We start from the raw sequence: 12,951 nt of genomic DNA on the forward strand, positions 1-12,951 counted from the left end.
TCTGCGGGTGGACGGCTATATGTGTGTGTGTGTGTGTGTGTGTGTGTGTGTGTGTGTGTGTGTGTGTGTGTGTGCTGACATGCTTATACACATAAAATGTTTTTTTCCGTGGCGTCTGTCCGTGACACACCCTTTCCACGGTTCAACCCATCCTCCGTGTGTGTATGTGTGTGATCCCATGCTAGCAGCTGGTGGGCTTCTATAAATAGCGTGGGTTGGGATGCCCCAACAGAGAAAGAAAACAAATTACTTGCATGTAAATGTGTCCCAAGTGTAAAGAAAGTAATGTTGGGGTAAGAAAGTTGTAAGATATTGCCATCCTCTTTCAGTATTTAATAATTGACACTGCTTCGGTTATACTAGATGAGACTGATTGCATAGCCAATGCGGTCTAAATCAGATTTTTCTCATCAACGTCCTCGTCTTTTCTTTCTGCCTCGTAGATTCCGCTCCACATCTTTCCACGACCCTGTGATCTTTTTCTGTCGCGGCCCGTCATTTTTGGATCCAGCTCTCCCCACCACCTCACTGTCACTACACTGCAAAGTCCTTCCCACTCTGGGGAAGCTAATAATTCTCGGAGCACCGACTGTATCGGAGCGCTAACCTGCTGTAGTTTACTTAGTCACCAAATAGCTCAACTTGTGTGCAGAATGGGTGATTGAGTCCCGTGTCAGTCACCGTGTAAAAGCCTTACACTGAGCACAGCTGTCAGTGCGTGTGGTTTGTGTGTTTGGATGTGAAACAAGAATGAATAAATGGGAATGAAGGGGTGAGCGTGTGTGGTAACAGATTGTGTCAGGATCTACTTGGTTACAGACTCATTTGATGTGATTTTTTGAGTGTGTGTGTGTCTTTATGTAAAAATACCACAAAGCCTCAACAAAAGAATAGCATGAGTAGGAGACAAAGTAGAATTTCATTCACTAAATTATGACTGCATTTCTGCGTGCATTTCTCTGCCACAATATGTGAGTCCATGCAGGATGTGTGCATTCCAGTGTGAATGTGTGTGTGTGTGTGTGTGTGTGTGTGAACTGTCAGTTGACGGATCTTTGGCGGCAAGTGGGATAGCAGTGTTTTCTCTGACCTACATGGAGAGACAGGTGTGCAGCGCTGCAGACAAACAAACGCACAAAGACCAACAGACAGCCAGCACCGTGTTGAATGAGCAGCGCGTTACAGCGGCCCTGTACACCACAGCTGCTGCTTAATGTCACTGTTCTGCAGAGTGACTCGTTAATATGTGTGTGTGTCTGCATCACTCCGGCTGCACCAAGCTAGCCGACCCTTCCGCCGCGTACCGCTGTGAGTCGTATGTCCTAGTGCAGTTGGAGTCGACCCCCGGTCTGGTTAGCGGTTAGCTTGAGGCTAGCCGGCCTGTCCACACCCTGCTCTGATGGACTGTGTGAGGAGAGCTAGGGGTCCTGAGAAATGACCTATGTCTCAGAGTGACGGGCCACCTGTGGCCAAACCTCACCATGACTCTTTCACCCCAAACCCCCCCCAGACACACATGACACACTCATGTGCTAGGTGTGGTGCAGCAAAGCTGTGCAATACGACCCATCTCCCTGCCCCGTTTCAGCAGCATTACCCCCTTCTGCCCCTTTCAAATTTCATCTGGCCTCACCACCTGTTGTCAGCTGTACTTCACCCTGCCTGTGCCCTCTGCAGCCTATAGCCTTCTGTTCCCCTCCATAGGCACCGGAGCTTACAGTTGTGCCAGAAGTAGGTATGAGACCAGACCCAACCCTCCCCAGGGGCAGAAATCCTACACTGATCCAATTACTCCCAGCCGGGGCTTGAATCAGACCGAATCCACCCCGACTGGCAACTACTTAATTCAATCTAGCAGCAAAAGTGTTACACAAGTACACAAGTCAATCTGTTAAGCTGCAGCGTAGAGAGGGCCGAGAGGGCAATAGAGATAGGATTGGGTCCAACCAGTATTGGGTTGAAGCTGCACACAGCAACAAAATGTTATTGTTGAAGGAAATAACCACGCGTTTTGAGTGGTAAATCAGCCATTCTATTATATATATTTAACATTTCTATATTCATATTAACAAATACTGTACAGGCATGTCTTTCAAAAACAATATTCAAGCCGCTGTGGGACACTGAAGAATGAACTTAGCTAATGATAGATACGAGTGGACGGTAACATGAGCGGAGGAGGCCGAGGCAGTTGTCCGGAGACATGAAGGGGGAGCAGTTTGGCAGTAAATCAAGTCTCAGTGTAACTTGATAATAGTTGGGAAATATGTGAGAGAATTATACACACACTACTACAGGAAGTGAATCAATATGCTTGTGTTGTAGTGCAGGTCTACAAAAAAATCCTTTTTGCTTTTATTTCAAGTGAAATTTGATTTGTTTTACATTTCACAACTATTTCACTTTTAATTTGCAACCTTGGAAACACCTTTGGCTTTGTGTGTGTTGCTGTCGGCTTAATCTGCTTTGTTGATATGCGCTGCGTCACAGAAGGCGCTCACCTTGCTGAAACCTGGCCCCGTGTCTGAGGACACGCTGGGCCTCATTTAGCATTTTGCCTGTCAGACTACAGTTTACTGTTGCACATACTGTTGCATGTAAGCCTGTTGCTTTTGGAGCTGCCGATGAGTAGAAGTGTGTTAACAGCAAAATATCATCTCTCTCTTCCCTCCAGATGGCATCCATCACGTCGTGGCCATCTGCACGCTGCGCGTCACCATCATCACTGACGACATGTTGACCAACAGCATCACGGTGCGTCTGGAAAACATGTCCCAGGAGCGCTTCCTGTCCCCCCTGCTTAGCCTCTTCCTGGAGGGCGTGGCGGCTGTGCTCTCCACCAAACGGGAGGCGGTGTTCGTGTTCAACATCCAAAACGACACCGACGTGCAGGGCTCCATCCTCAACGTGACTTTTTCGGCGCTGCAACCCGGAGGCGCCCCGGGTAAAGGGACGTTCTTCCCTTCTGAGGAGCTGCAGGAGCAGATCTACCTCAACAGGACCCTGTTGAGGCTGATATCCTCTCAGGAGGTAACACACGTCAATGCACGTTCAAGTGCAAAGTATTATAATTCTCCGTAGGCTGAACTTGCATTTTAAGGCTGCGATTTTCCCCTTCTCTCCAGGTGTTGCCGTTTGACGACAACATCTGCCTGCGGGAGCCCTGCGAGAACTACATGAAGTGTGTGTCTGTACTGAAGTTCGACAGCTCCCCTCCCTTCATCGCCTCCGAAACGGTTCTGTTTCGGCCCATCCACCCCATCAACGGGCTGCGCTGCCGCTGTCCGCTCGGTTTCACCGGCGACTACTGCGAGACCGAGGTCGACCTCTGCTACTCGGGACCCTGCAAGAACAACGGGAGGTGCCGCAGCCGAGAGGGAGGGTACACCTGCGAGTGCCCAGAAGACTTCACAGGTGAGTCTTCTGCATGGAATAAAAAAGGAAATGAAATAAATCGCAACTCAACTCATTTTTCTTTAAAACAAGTCAAAATAAATGATCTTAGTGCTCAGTTTTTCCACTTAGACTTAATTACAGAATTAACTTTTTTGCAGTTTATTGTAGCCCAACGCTGGCAGAATTTTCTAAATAATTCATAGTTGAGAAAGGTGAGACTATCAAAGTAAAATCAATTGTTACATTTAATACCTCTTTATTTATTTGTATTATTTTGAAACTACAATAGATTATTGGACAAAAGTATCTCAACTAAACTATATGGTGCTTAAATCAAATTACACATTTGTGGTATTTGCCTGTGTGTAATAAAGCCAGCACAGAAGAAAACTACCTATGTCTTTTTTAAGTACATGCAAGGGCTCATATTCTTTCTGACAAAGGCTTCAATGACTGGCACAAAATTTGCTAAACCGCACTGACAGGTTTTAAAGCACCTATTGTTGTAGCTTGAGGTCGACCCCAGTGCAGGAAGGGGAAACGTGCTTTGTCATACTGCAGGTATATCCACCTGCAAACACACACAGACACGCGTTTGCACATGCAGTAGATTTATTGCTGTATAGAGATGTACGCATTGCTGACTATACTGGTCAAACCAGATCTCACGAATCACCTAACCCATTCGCCAAAACCACATTAGCTTAATAACATTATTTGTTTTTTTAAACTTTATATTATCTTGTTATTGTGAAATGTGAACACTATTTGAATGCAATACCTCATTAGTATAACCATGAAAATTCTAAATATGGACCCCTATAATCTACATTATTTCTGTGCTACTTAAAAAGTAATAGTACCCATGCCTATTGTTTCAAAGTGCGTCATTGTTTTTAGAGAAACATATTAGGGGAACAGGTACAGATTCTCAGTTAATCCTCATAAATCAGTGAGCCAAAAAATGGAGACGCATTGTCAAGACTCGACAGATAAAGGGAGGAATGGAAGAAGAAGCCCAACCACGGACTCTTAGACAATTCAAGTTTGAGAATATTCTAACTGATCAAAAACTGATTTAAAGAAAAAGGACTCTAAACTCTGCCTGGAAGCTGGCACAGTTACAGTTTCTCTGCACAGCATTCACATGGTAGATGAGCCTCGGAAGCTTTCATCATTCCCATTGAAATCACTTTCTGAAATATTTCCCGATGTCAGTGATCTTCCTCCCGTACTTCCCCCTTGTACATCTGATACCTGAGTGACTGTCTCTGCATCTCTGTCTCTCCCTAATAGAGCAGAGAGGGCCTCTGACAGCCGTCGTCCCCGCTCTCTTCTGTCTCTCCCAACACTCTACCTGTCCTCTCCTTCTCTTCCTCCATCCTATCTGATGTAATTACCTGATTATACCTGCCTTTGTCACTCACCGGCCCTCTCTCGCCTTCTTCTCCTGCTCCCCATGTCCATCTTCTCCACTCGCCCATCATATTTCCCTTACCTGCGTCCCGGTGTCCCCTCTTTGAAGGTCACAGTTCAACTCCAGATAGTCAGGGCCCATCAGGGGCCATTATGGGCCTGATGACAAGGGGGGCCCGATCTATCCTCCTTGGGTTTCCTACATTACAGGGAAACAGATCCTTATAATTCCCCCTCAGAGAAAAAAAAAGAGGATTATGCTGAGGAGAGAGGGGCCATTAGCTGGTTCCAGGCTGTGGTGTTGGGGATCTGTGTGTGTCCGTCCTGGGTGGACAGATCTTATCTGGACAGCAAGTTGACACACAACACGGCATGAGACACAGAGGCACCCATCACAAATAATATTTTCCTGTCAGAAAGAGGTCTGCCGGTGTATTAGTGGAGGAATTTATGCAAACCGAGCCAGGAACACTGAGCTAGAGCCACATGGTCACATTTAGGAGGAATTTCCCATGGCAGCAATTATTAACTGAATTAGATGATATAATATCATACGTTTCATATCAACATGCAGCCTTCAATTTACTTATGCAAGGACAGACTTAAATTATTAAAATTTCTTTTTTTTTAAAAACATCAGTCGCTCTGAAAAAAAGGGCTTTAATCCTAGAAAACTATTTTGTATTTCTTTCAACAGTCATATTTGCAGAAATCACTCATAAACAGACAAAACCTCTCCACTGACAGTAGGGAATGCAGTGTGTTAGCACCAATGCGCTGATGATTGATCACACAGATCTATAAAGTAGATGCATACATCCAATCTGAATGGAAAACAGAAAGTTCCCTTGATTCATTCTGGTAAATGTTGGACATGGCTAGTTAACGTAGATGAAGAAGTGTTTGAGGGACAAATCCAATTGTGAGAATGTTCATTTAACAGTGAATGTTTTCTGTGACTTCATTAAAGCCATGCTATAGTTACACTAAGAAAGAGTTTTGTTATCTTTTTATGGCTTGAAAGTATCAGCCGTGGATTCCAATCCTCTCTCTTCTCTCCAAATATGGCCAAAAAACAGACCTGCACTTCCCAGAAAAACCTATAAAAAGGGCTTTGTCAGTGTTGTGAACATTTGGATGGAGATAGATTTTTAGAAGAGTCCTTAACAACATAACCCTGTTGCAGACTCATTAGAAGAAGGCACGGGTTAGTTGTATAAGTGTGCTCGACTTCTAATCGAAGGCGTCTTGTTAAAACAACTGGATTCCAAGCGGATGATCTGTATTTCAGTCGACGGAGGAAAACACGCTTCGCAGAAAAGATAAAACGAAGACAATGAATTGATGAGATGATGATGATGATGACAGGTAATTCATCATTCAGATGCACTGCCATTCCAATACACACATCGTATCTACAGGCAACACGGTGTTGTCTTACAGTATCCAGACAAGATGTCAACTTGAGTAAAAAAAATTAAATAAAATGCCGTAGAGTGAATACAACTAATTTCCCTTTCTTCTCGTAGGCGAGCACTGCGAGGTGGATGCAGTGTCAGGCCGCTGTGAGCCCGGTGTGTGTAAGAACGGCGGCAAGTGCGTCAACCGGCTCGCAGGTGGTTTCATGTGTGAGTGTCTACCAGGAGAGTTCGAGAAGCCCTACTGTGAGATGACCACCCGCAGCTTCCCCGGACAGTCCTTCATCACCTTCAGAGGCCTGCGGCAAAGGTTCCACTTCACCGTCTCCTTCACGTGAGTACTTTCCCTATTTCCTTCCCTTGTTCCTTTTTTGTCTGTTTTTTAAATTTTTTATTTACCAATGAACACAAAGTGATATCCACTCCATACAAATGACTATGTATGGGTGAAATTCTGTTGAAGATAAAGGAAACTGACCGTTTGCTAAGCCTCGTTCCCCTTAGTCACTGTTGCTAAGCCCTTCAAGAATTCAGCTCTCGCAAGGCACATATTTAAAGTGATAACAGGGGCGAATTTACCACTCGAATTTCTTGGTAGTTTTTTTAAACAATTGGCCCTTGACTTTTGACACAAAGACGTCAGTGGCAGAATTTATTAGCTAACGCTAACGCTGACTTTAGCTGTCTTCAGCTAACTTTGAAATGATTCCAGCTTGTTTTAAAACAAGAGTCATGGAAAAAGGGCTCTTGAATATGCTCTTGACAGCTACATACTGCGCATGATATTGTGCTAAAAGACTGAGGCCAATGCTAACAGGTCCCATGCTAACGATTGTAGCCTCGTTAGCCTCACAAAAAAGACATTATCCAACTCTTTAAATTCCGAGTTTCACTTAAAAAGTGGAGTTGCCCTTGAGAAAAAATTGATATTTACCACCAATTCAAGTAATACATTTCCTTTAAAAGAATATTGTTGATGGTAAAAATGTAAGATTCCACAGAATTACAGGCTGTTAAACTTCTTTTCTTTGCTGCACCACACACTTTTTCACAGCAACAGCAGCGCACCTCTGCGATACCTGTAGTAGCAGTGTGTTGCTGCACAAATAAAAACAGCAACAGGGACGTGCCGAGACATGTGCACACTTTTCCATTGTGTCCCAGTTCCCTCCTCTCACACACACACATGTAATAGCAGAAACGACACGCACTGAATGTGCAACGTTGTGAGGCGCTCTCGTGAAACTGCAGAACGAAGATAACCTTTGCTCAACAAGTCTGCGACACAGTAAATATTATGACGAGAAAAACTTCTATCAAATGTTTCGCTACCAGTAGTAGGTGAGGGGAGTTTGATAAAGGGGGGTTCGTCGACACCGTGACGGTGAGAAAGGTTTGCAGTGCGGTGAAAACAGGAAAGGCCGTGTGATGTGTTTCCCCTTATCAGTGTTTGGCTACAGCCATCCTGACTTCCTCACTGGCATCTGCCGGCTGACTCCTCTGCCCTCACCTTACACTCCGAACAACAGACGCGCACAAAGAGCAATGTGAACTTTGTGCCCTCGTGGAGCACACTCACCAGTAGGTATTTACCAGGTCTTTCTCCCCCCGTCCTCACACGTGGGACACGCTCATGCATCGTCCGAGGCAGGGGGAACTGTTTCCTCTCTGCGGCCCGCCGCCTCTTACACATCCTGCCTTTCCTTTCCAAGTGACTTTTCCTCAAGAGCCCCATCGGCCCTTTCATTGCGAAGCTATCTGCGAAGCCTTCAACCGCTCGGCCCCACTCTGTTTGAGTTGGATAGGTGCTTAGAAATGTGACAGGAAACTTGAGCTAGAGTGGAGAAAAACACTCAACACTTTGTGTGTGGCACGTCTGAATATCCATTGTTTTATTATTCTCCCTTTGGACTTTTAAATTGGAAAAATAAATAAATCAATCCCTTAAACAGATAAAATAATTGAGACACAAACTGTTTACTAAAATACCACATACTGTTTCTCCATTTTTGGGCTAATTTCCACTGTTAGTCGTGCTGTTCTTCCATATATATATATATATAGAGAGAGAGAGAGAGAGAGAGAGAGAGAGAGAGAGAGAGAGAGAGAGAGAGAGAGAGAGAGGGGAAAAGAAAGATATAATCTATAAGAATCTCTAAAATCCCATCTGTCTCTGCAGGTTTGCTACCAGAGAGAGGAACGCTCTGCTCCTTTACAACGGCAGATTCAATGAAAAACACGACTTCATCGCTCTGGAGATCATTGACGAGCAGATTCAGCTCACCTTCTCTGGAGGTTAGACCCCATAATGTGAATGTGTGGCGACCACTTAAAGTAATTGTTGTTAATATCAGCTACATTGTAAGTAGATTAACACAGGTGCAAGTGCACTTTATCTAAAGTGACTTTCACAAAGAGCCGACTCTTATCAACATGTACTTTTTTTTTTAAAAGGTGTAAGTTTCTGTGTTTGTGTGTTAGTGCATTCACGTATTCAAACATATAAAAAAATTAACACATTCATTGTGTGTGTGTGTGTGTGTAAGTGTGTTACTGTATGTGTAAGTAAGAGACGGGTGTGTTTTTATGTTTTGAAAGCAGCTGCTTCCTCAGAGTGGGAGCTGCCAGACTGATTAATGATGGCACAGTCATTTAGTGGCCAAAGAACACCTACTACACACACACACACACACACACACACACTCAAAACTTGCAAGTTTTTAAAGCATGCATGCTCTTACACATATGCAAATACACTCGCATACACACACACACACACACACACACACACACACACACACACATACAGCTCATGTGCAATCAAACCAGTGGTGGCAAAGGTACTTAGATCTTTTACTAAAGTAGAGGTAGCAAAAACAACAGTGGAGAAATACTCTGTTACAAGTAAAAAAACACATTTAAAATGTTATCAAAGTAAAAGTACAAAAGTATCAGCATTAACTCAAGTACAGTACTTGAGTAAATGTCTTCAGTTATTTCCACCACTGAATCAAACACACCCACAATCATTATTCAAACTGGCAACTGTTGGAGAGCAGATCAAACAGATTGGGCTCTCTGGGCTGGCGACTGTTGTTTTTCGAGCAGGCCTACTTTCCCATGGTTCCATACGGGGAGGAAACCAGCTCAGTGTGATTATGTTGGGTGAAGCCCGTTCGGGAGGGGAGCCAAGTTCTTGTGCCCCACTACAAATCTGAAATGTGACTAAATGTAGAATGTATGACTCATCAAATTAAATACTCAAATTATGAGTCATGCTTAATGAGAAGAGTGGGAGGAGAGCCTCTCTTTCAATATTTTTCTTTATGTAGCACAGTAAAAACAAATAGTGGTGAAGTAGTACACACGATCATTTCCACACACTTTTCTTCCTTCTTCTCACGTGTACACCCAGATAACTGAGCCATCACTTATTAACCTTCTCTCTCAAACAAACACACACACACACACACACACTCATTAGTTGCGAGTGTTGCTGTTAGCTGATTTCCGGAGCAGTGGATTCCTGCGCAGACTGCTCCTGCCCTTGACAAACAGAGTAAACCCTCAGTAAATCTGGTGCCATTGTGCCACGCAATCTTCTCACTGAGGAACCATTGATACTACAGATTAATACTGGCTTTCATAATTGATTTATGATCATGGTGTGTGTGTCTATGTTAAGTGTGCTTTTAAAGGTAACTTATCAATAACCTGTGGAATATGTTGAGAGATGTAGAAAGTCATGTGAGCATTCAGAAGCAGCTGCGCTCAACCTTTTATATTACATTCTATTCAGAATTTACTTTTGCTGTTTACCAGAATGGATCAAGGGAATGTTCCGCTTCTTCAACTTTTTAAATTTTCCATCCTACCTTTTCTCCCTATTCCCTCTCTCAATTCCTCTCCCCTACCTTACATCCCACTGGCACTGGTTTAACCTCCACCCTCTCTCCTTTTTCTCCCTCCTTCCCTTCCCCATCCAGGTGAGACAAAGACCACAGTGTCTCCCTACATCCCAGGCGGGGTCAGTGACGGCCAGTGGCACTCTGTCCAGCTCCATTACTACAACAAGGTAAGGAACTCAATCACTCGATCAACCGCTGCTCCTCCTCCTCCGGTGAAAATTGCACTTGACAAACGCGAGATAGGGGGTAAAGCACGAGACGCTGACCCTTCAGAGTTTGCTCTGGAGCGTTTGTAATGTAGAAATATCAATGTGAATGTTGCATTTTTTTCCCCCCTTAAAACGCAAAGCCCATCAAGATCATACTTAGCCAGTATTTAGAAGTTCAGGAGTTGTATTGTGGGAGCAACATGTATAAAATGTGGCTTTTCTTTGAGGCTGCCGAGTCAGACAGTGCAGGTTTGACTAATGACGTTAACACTGAAACCGGATCAACCCTCTGCCTTAGCCCTTCAACACTGAATTATGGTACAGCTCATCTTAAAGAAGTGCAGGGGCCTGGCTGCAGCTTCATCGGGCCAAAAGTTAATCTACGGTATTTTCGAGCTCAACTATACATTCTCAGTCGAAGGGCAGATCGTCTACATATGTAGGGATTCTTGCATGATGTCACTATCTTAAGTGAATCTTAATCGCTGACAAAAGGATTTCTTTCATTTAATTTTGTTTAACCGCGAGACATGTTAAGTGTTTCAAGACGTTCCCATGATATTCCTCTTGCTTCCGTGCGAAGTCCAATCCCACACGAGAGACGACGATTATTTCACCACCTGGCTCATGTTTCTGTTGTAATATTGTATTAGAAGGGCCTACATTGCAGTCAAGTGCTGGTGTTAACTTCCAACAAACTTCCAGAGCCTGTGGGCATTGTTCTTATCACATAACCAGACAGGAAACAAGATGCATGTAGATCCAATCATTTCTATCTGCATGGGAAGTTTTCCCTCAAATTAACTTTGTCTGTGGTCTACGGTAGTAGAAATAGTACGTATGAAAGCTGAGTTATAGTATGGCTTTGCTTGGTTAAAGATCACTTTGACCCATTTGAAGTCGTAACAGCGATTAATTTGCCGTCTTCCCTAAGTGAGGCTAATCAATACAAGCCTTGTGGACATGTGACACATAGCCTTTCAAAGCTAATATGCTAACTGGTATGCATGTGCAATGACATGCTCTGACAAAAGACATCGATCCCTCTATTCATTCCCTGTATCCCCCTCTGGCTCGTCCTTCATGTATCCGACGCTGAACGCCGGAGCATCCCCGGTCTGACCCAAGACTTCCAGCGTCGTATTTCAGCAGCACCTGTGTTTTGCACCGTGCTTCTTGGCCTAACGCTAGCCCACAATGCACACCTTCTCACATTTCACAGGCTGTTCACCCCTTTCTTGCGACCGGCTATAGAGCCCATAGCATACGTGTGAGCCCTGACAGGAGCGTTTTCATGAAAGGTGAATAATCAGGCTACCGTACTGTACCATGTTAGCCGCTGGGTCACATGTGTATCTATTGTTTGAGGTGTATTTAGTGAGTGTGTCTGTTTAACAGCACAGCCTTTATGATGCTAGAGACAATAGCTTAAAAACCATGTAGTGCTCTGTTAACGTTGCTGCAAGCCCCTTAACTACCACAGGTATTATTTGCAGTCTGTACGCACTGAAGATGTCTTTGTTCTGTTTGTCTATTCGGTTGTCTGGTATTTGTAGGGATGTCTCCATGGCGACAAGAGATTAATTTCCACATATGAACAGATTTCCTGCTTTGTTCAAGTACCGCGCAAGTTTACTTTTCTGATTTATTTGGCGTTGCTGATCCCACAGGCTTACGCTTCGCTTCTGTGACGGGCAGATACAAGTACACAAACAGACACACACACATGTATTACCCCAGTATCATGAGTATGTATCCTAGAGTTATTACGTAGCGTGTAAAGAACCAATGCCAGTCTTAATACAGACCAGTGATTTGCAAAGCTGGTGACACATTCCGTGAAATTATCCCGAGGCCGACTGTAGCGCTGACACGAGGTCAGCTTTTCTTCATGCGTCGAATGATCAGAAGTCGGACTGACTGATGGTAAGTTAATGCCACATCAGTTGCTGGAGGGCTCAGTGGAAATGTATATGGCAGAAAGCAGTTACTGTTCTCCCAATAGATCAGATGTGTTGACATGTGAATGCATGGATGAAGCGAATGGAAGTCGCACACACACATATGTGCGTAGGTAGCATTGCTTGCATAGCACAGATAGAGACTAGAAAGAAGATCAGAGCCCAGTTCTCAAACCGTGATGTAATCCAGATTCATGTCATGCAAACACACATAAATAATGTTCCGTCTCCGACCATGTGTTATCTTTCTGGGAGCTTTCCGAGGGGCTTTAGCCATCATGAATGGAGAGATTTGGTCAAAGTGGCGACGGATGATTGATAGACTTTAGTCGCTCCAGTTAAGTTGAGACGTAGGTAGCCTAGTTATAAGTGAACTAACAAGTTCTTATGTAGAGATTATATAGTTAATATAATATCTACAACCTATAGCTGCCAGGTAACTGTGTAGCTAACTATACTAAATGACAAATCTAATGTTAGCTTTTAATAGAAGTTATGACCCGTTTCGAAGAAGAGGTTGATCACTTGATAAAAACGTTGTTTATTAAAGATGTTGTATTGTATATTGTATTTCACAAAAATAACACAATATACTGCAAACAACAAAACATTATTCCACTAACTTAATTCCACTAAACAAAGC

At 43.8% G+C, this 12,951-nt stretch overlaps 1 protein-coding gene across 4 annotated transcripts in view; it reads left to right on the top strand.

Annotated features, from left to right (window-relative positions):
- Positions 1-12,951, top strand: part of celsr1a (cadherin EGF LAG seven-pass G-type receptor 1a) — an 85,006-nt gene that overhangs the window by 29,792 nt on the left and 42,263 nt on the right. For all 4 annotated transcript variants that reach the window (XM_068716880.1, XM_068716879.1, XM_068716882.1 and 1 more), the window contains exons 2-6: positions 2,675-3,030; positions 3,126-3,414; positions 6,342-6,564; positions 8,410-8,525; positions 10,217-10,305. In XM_068716880.1, coding sequence (XP_068572981.1) covers positions 2,675-3,030; positions 3,126-3,414; positions 6,342-6,564; positions 8,410-8,525; positions 10,217-10,305 — 1,073 coding nt within the window. The remainder of the gene's footprint in view (positions 1-2,674; positions 3,031-3,125; positions 3,415-6,341; positions 6,565-8,409; positions 8,526-10,216; positions 10,306-12,951) is intronic.

Source organism: Cebidichthys violaceus, unplaced genomic scaffold (genome assembly GCF_023349555.1).
Source record: "Cebidichthys violaceus isolate CVI_PGR_0920_01 unplaced genomic scaffold, fCebVio1.0.p SCAF_21, whole genome shotgun sequence".
In the NCBI taxonomy this organism is placed as follows: Eukaryota; Metazoa; Chordata; class Actinopteri; order Perciformes; family Stichaeidae; genus Cebidichthys; species Cebidichthys violaceus.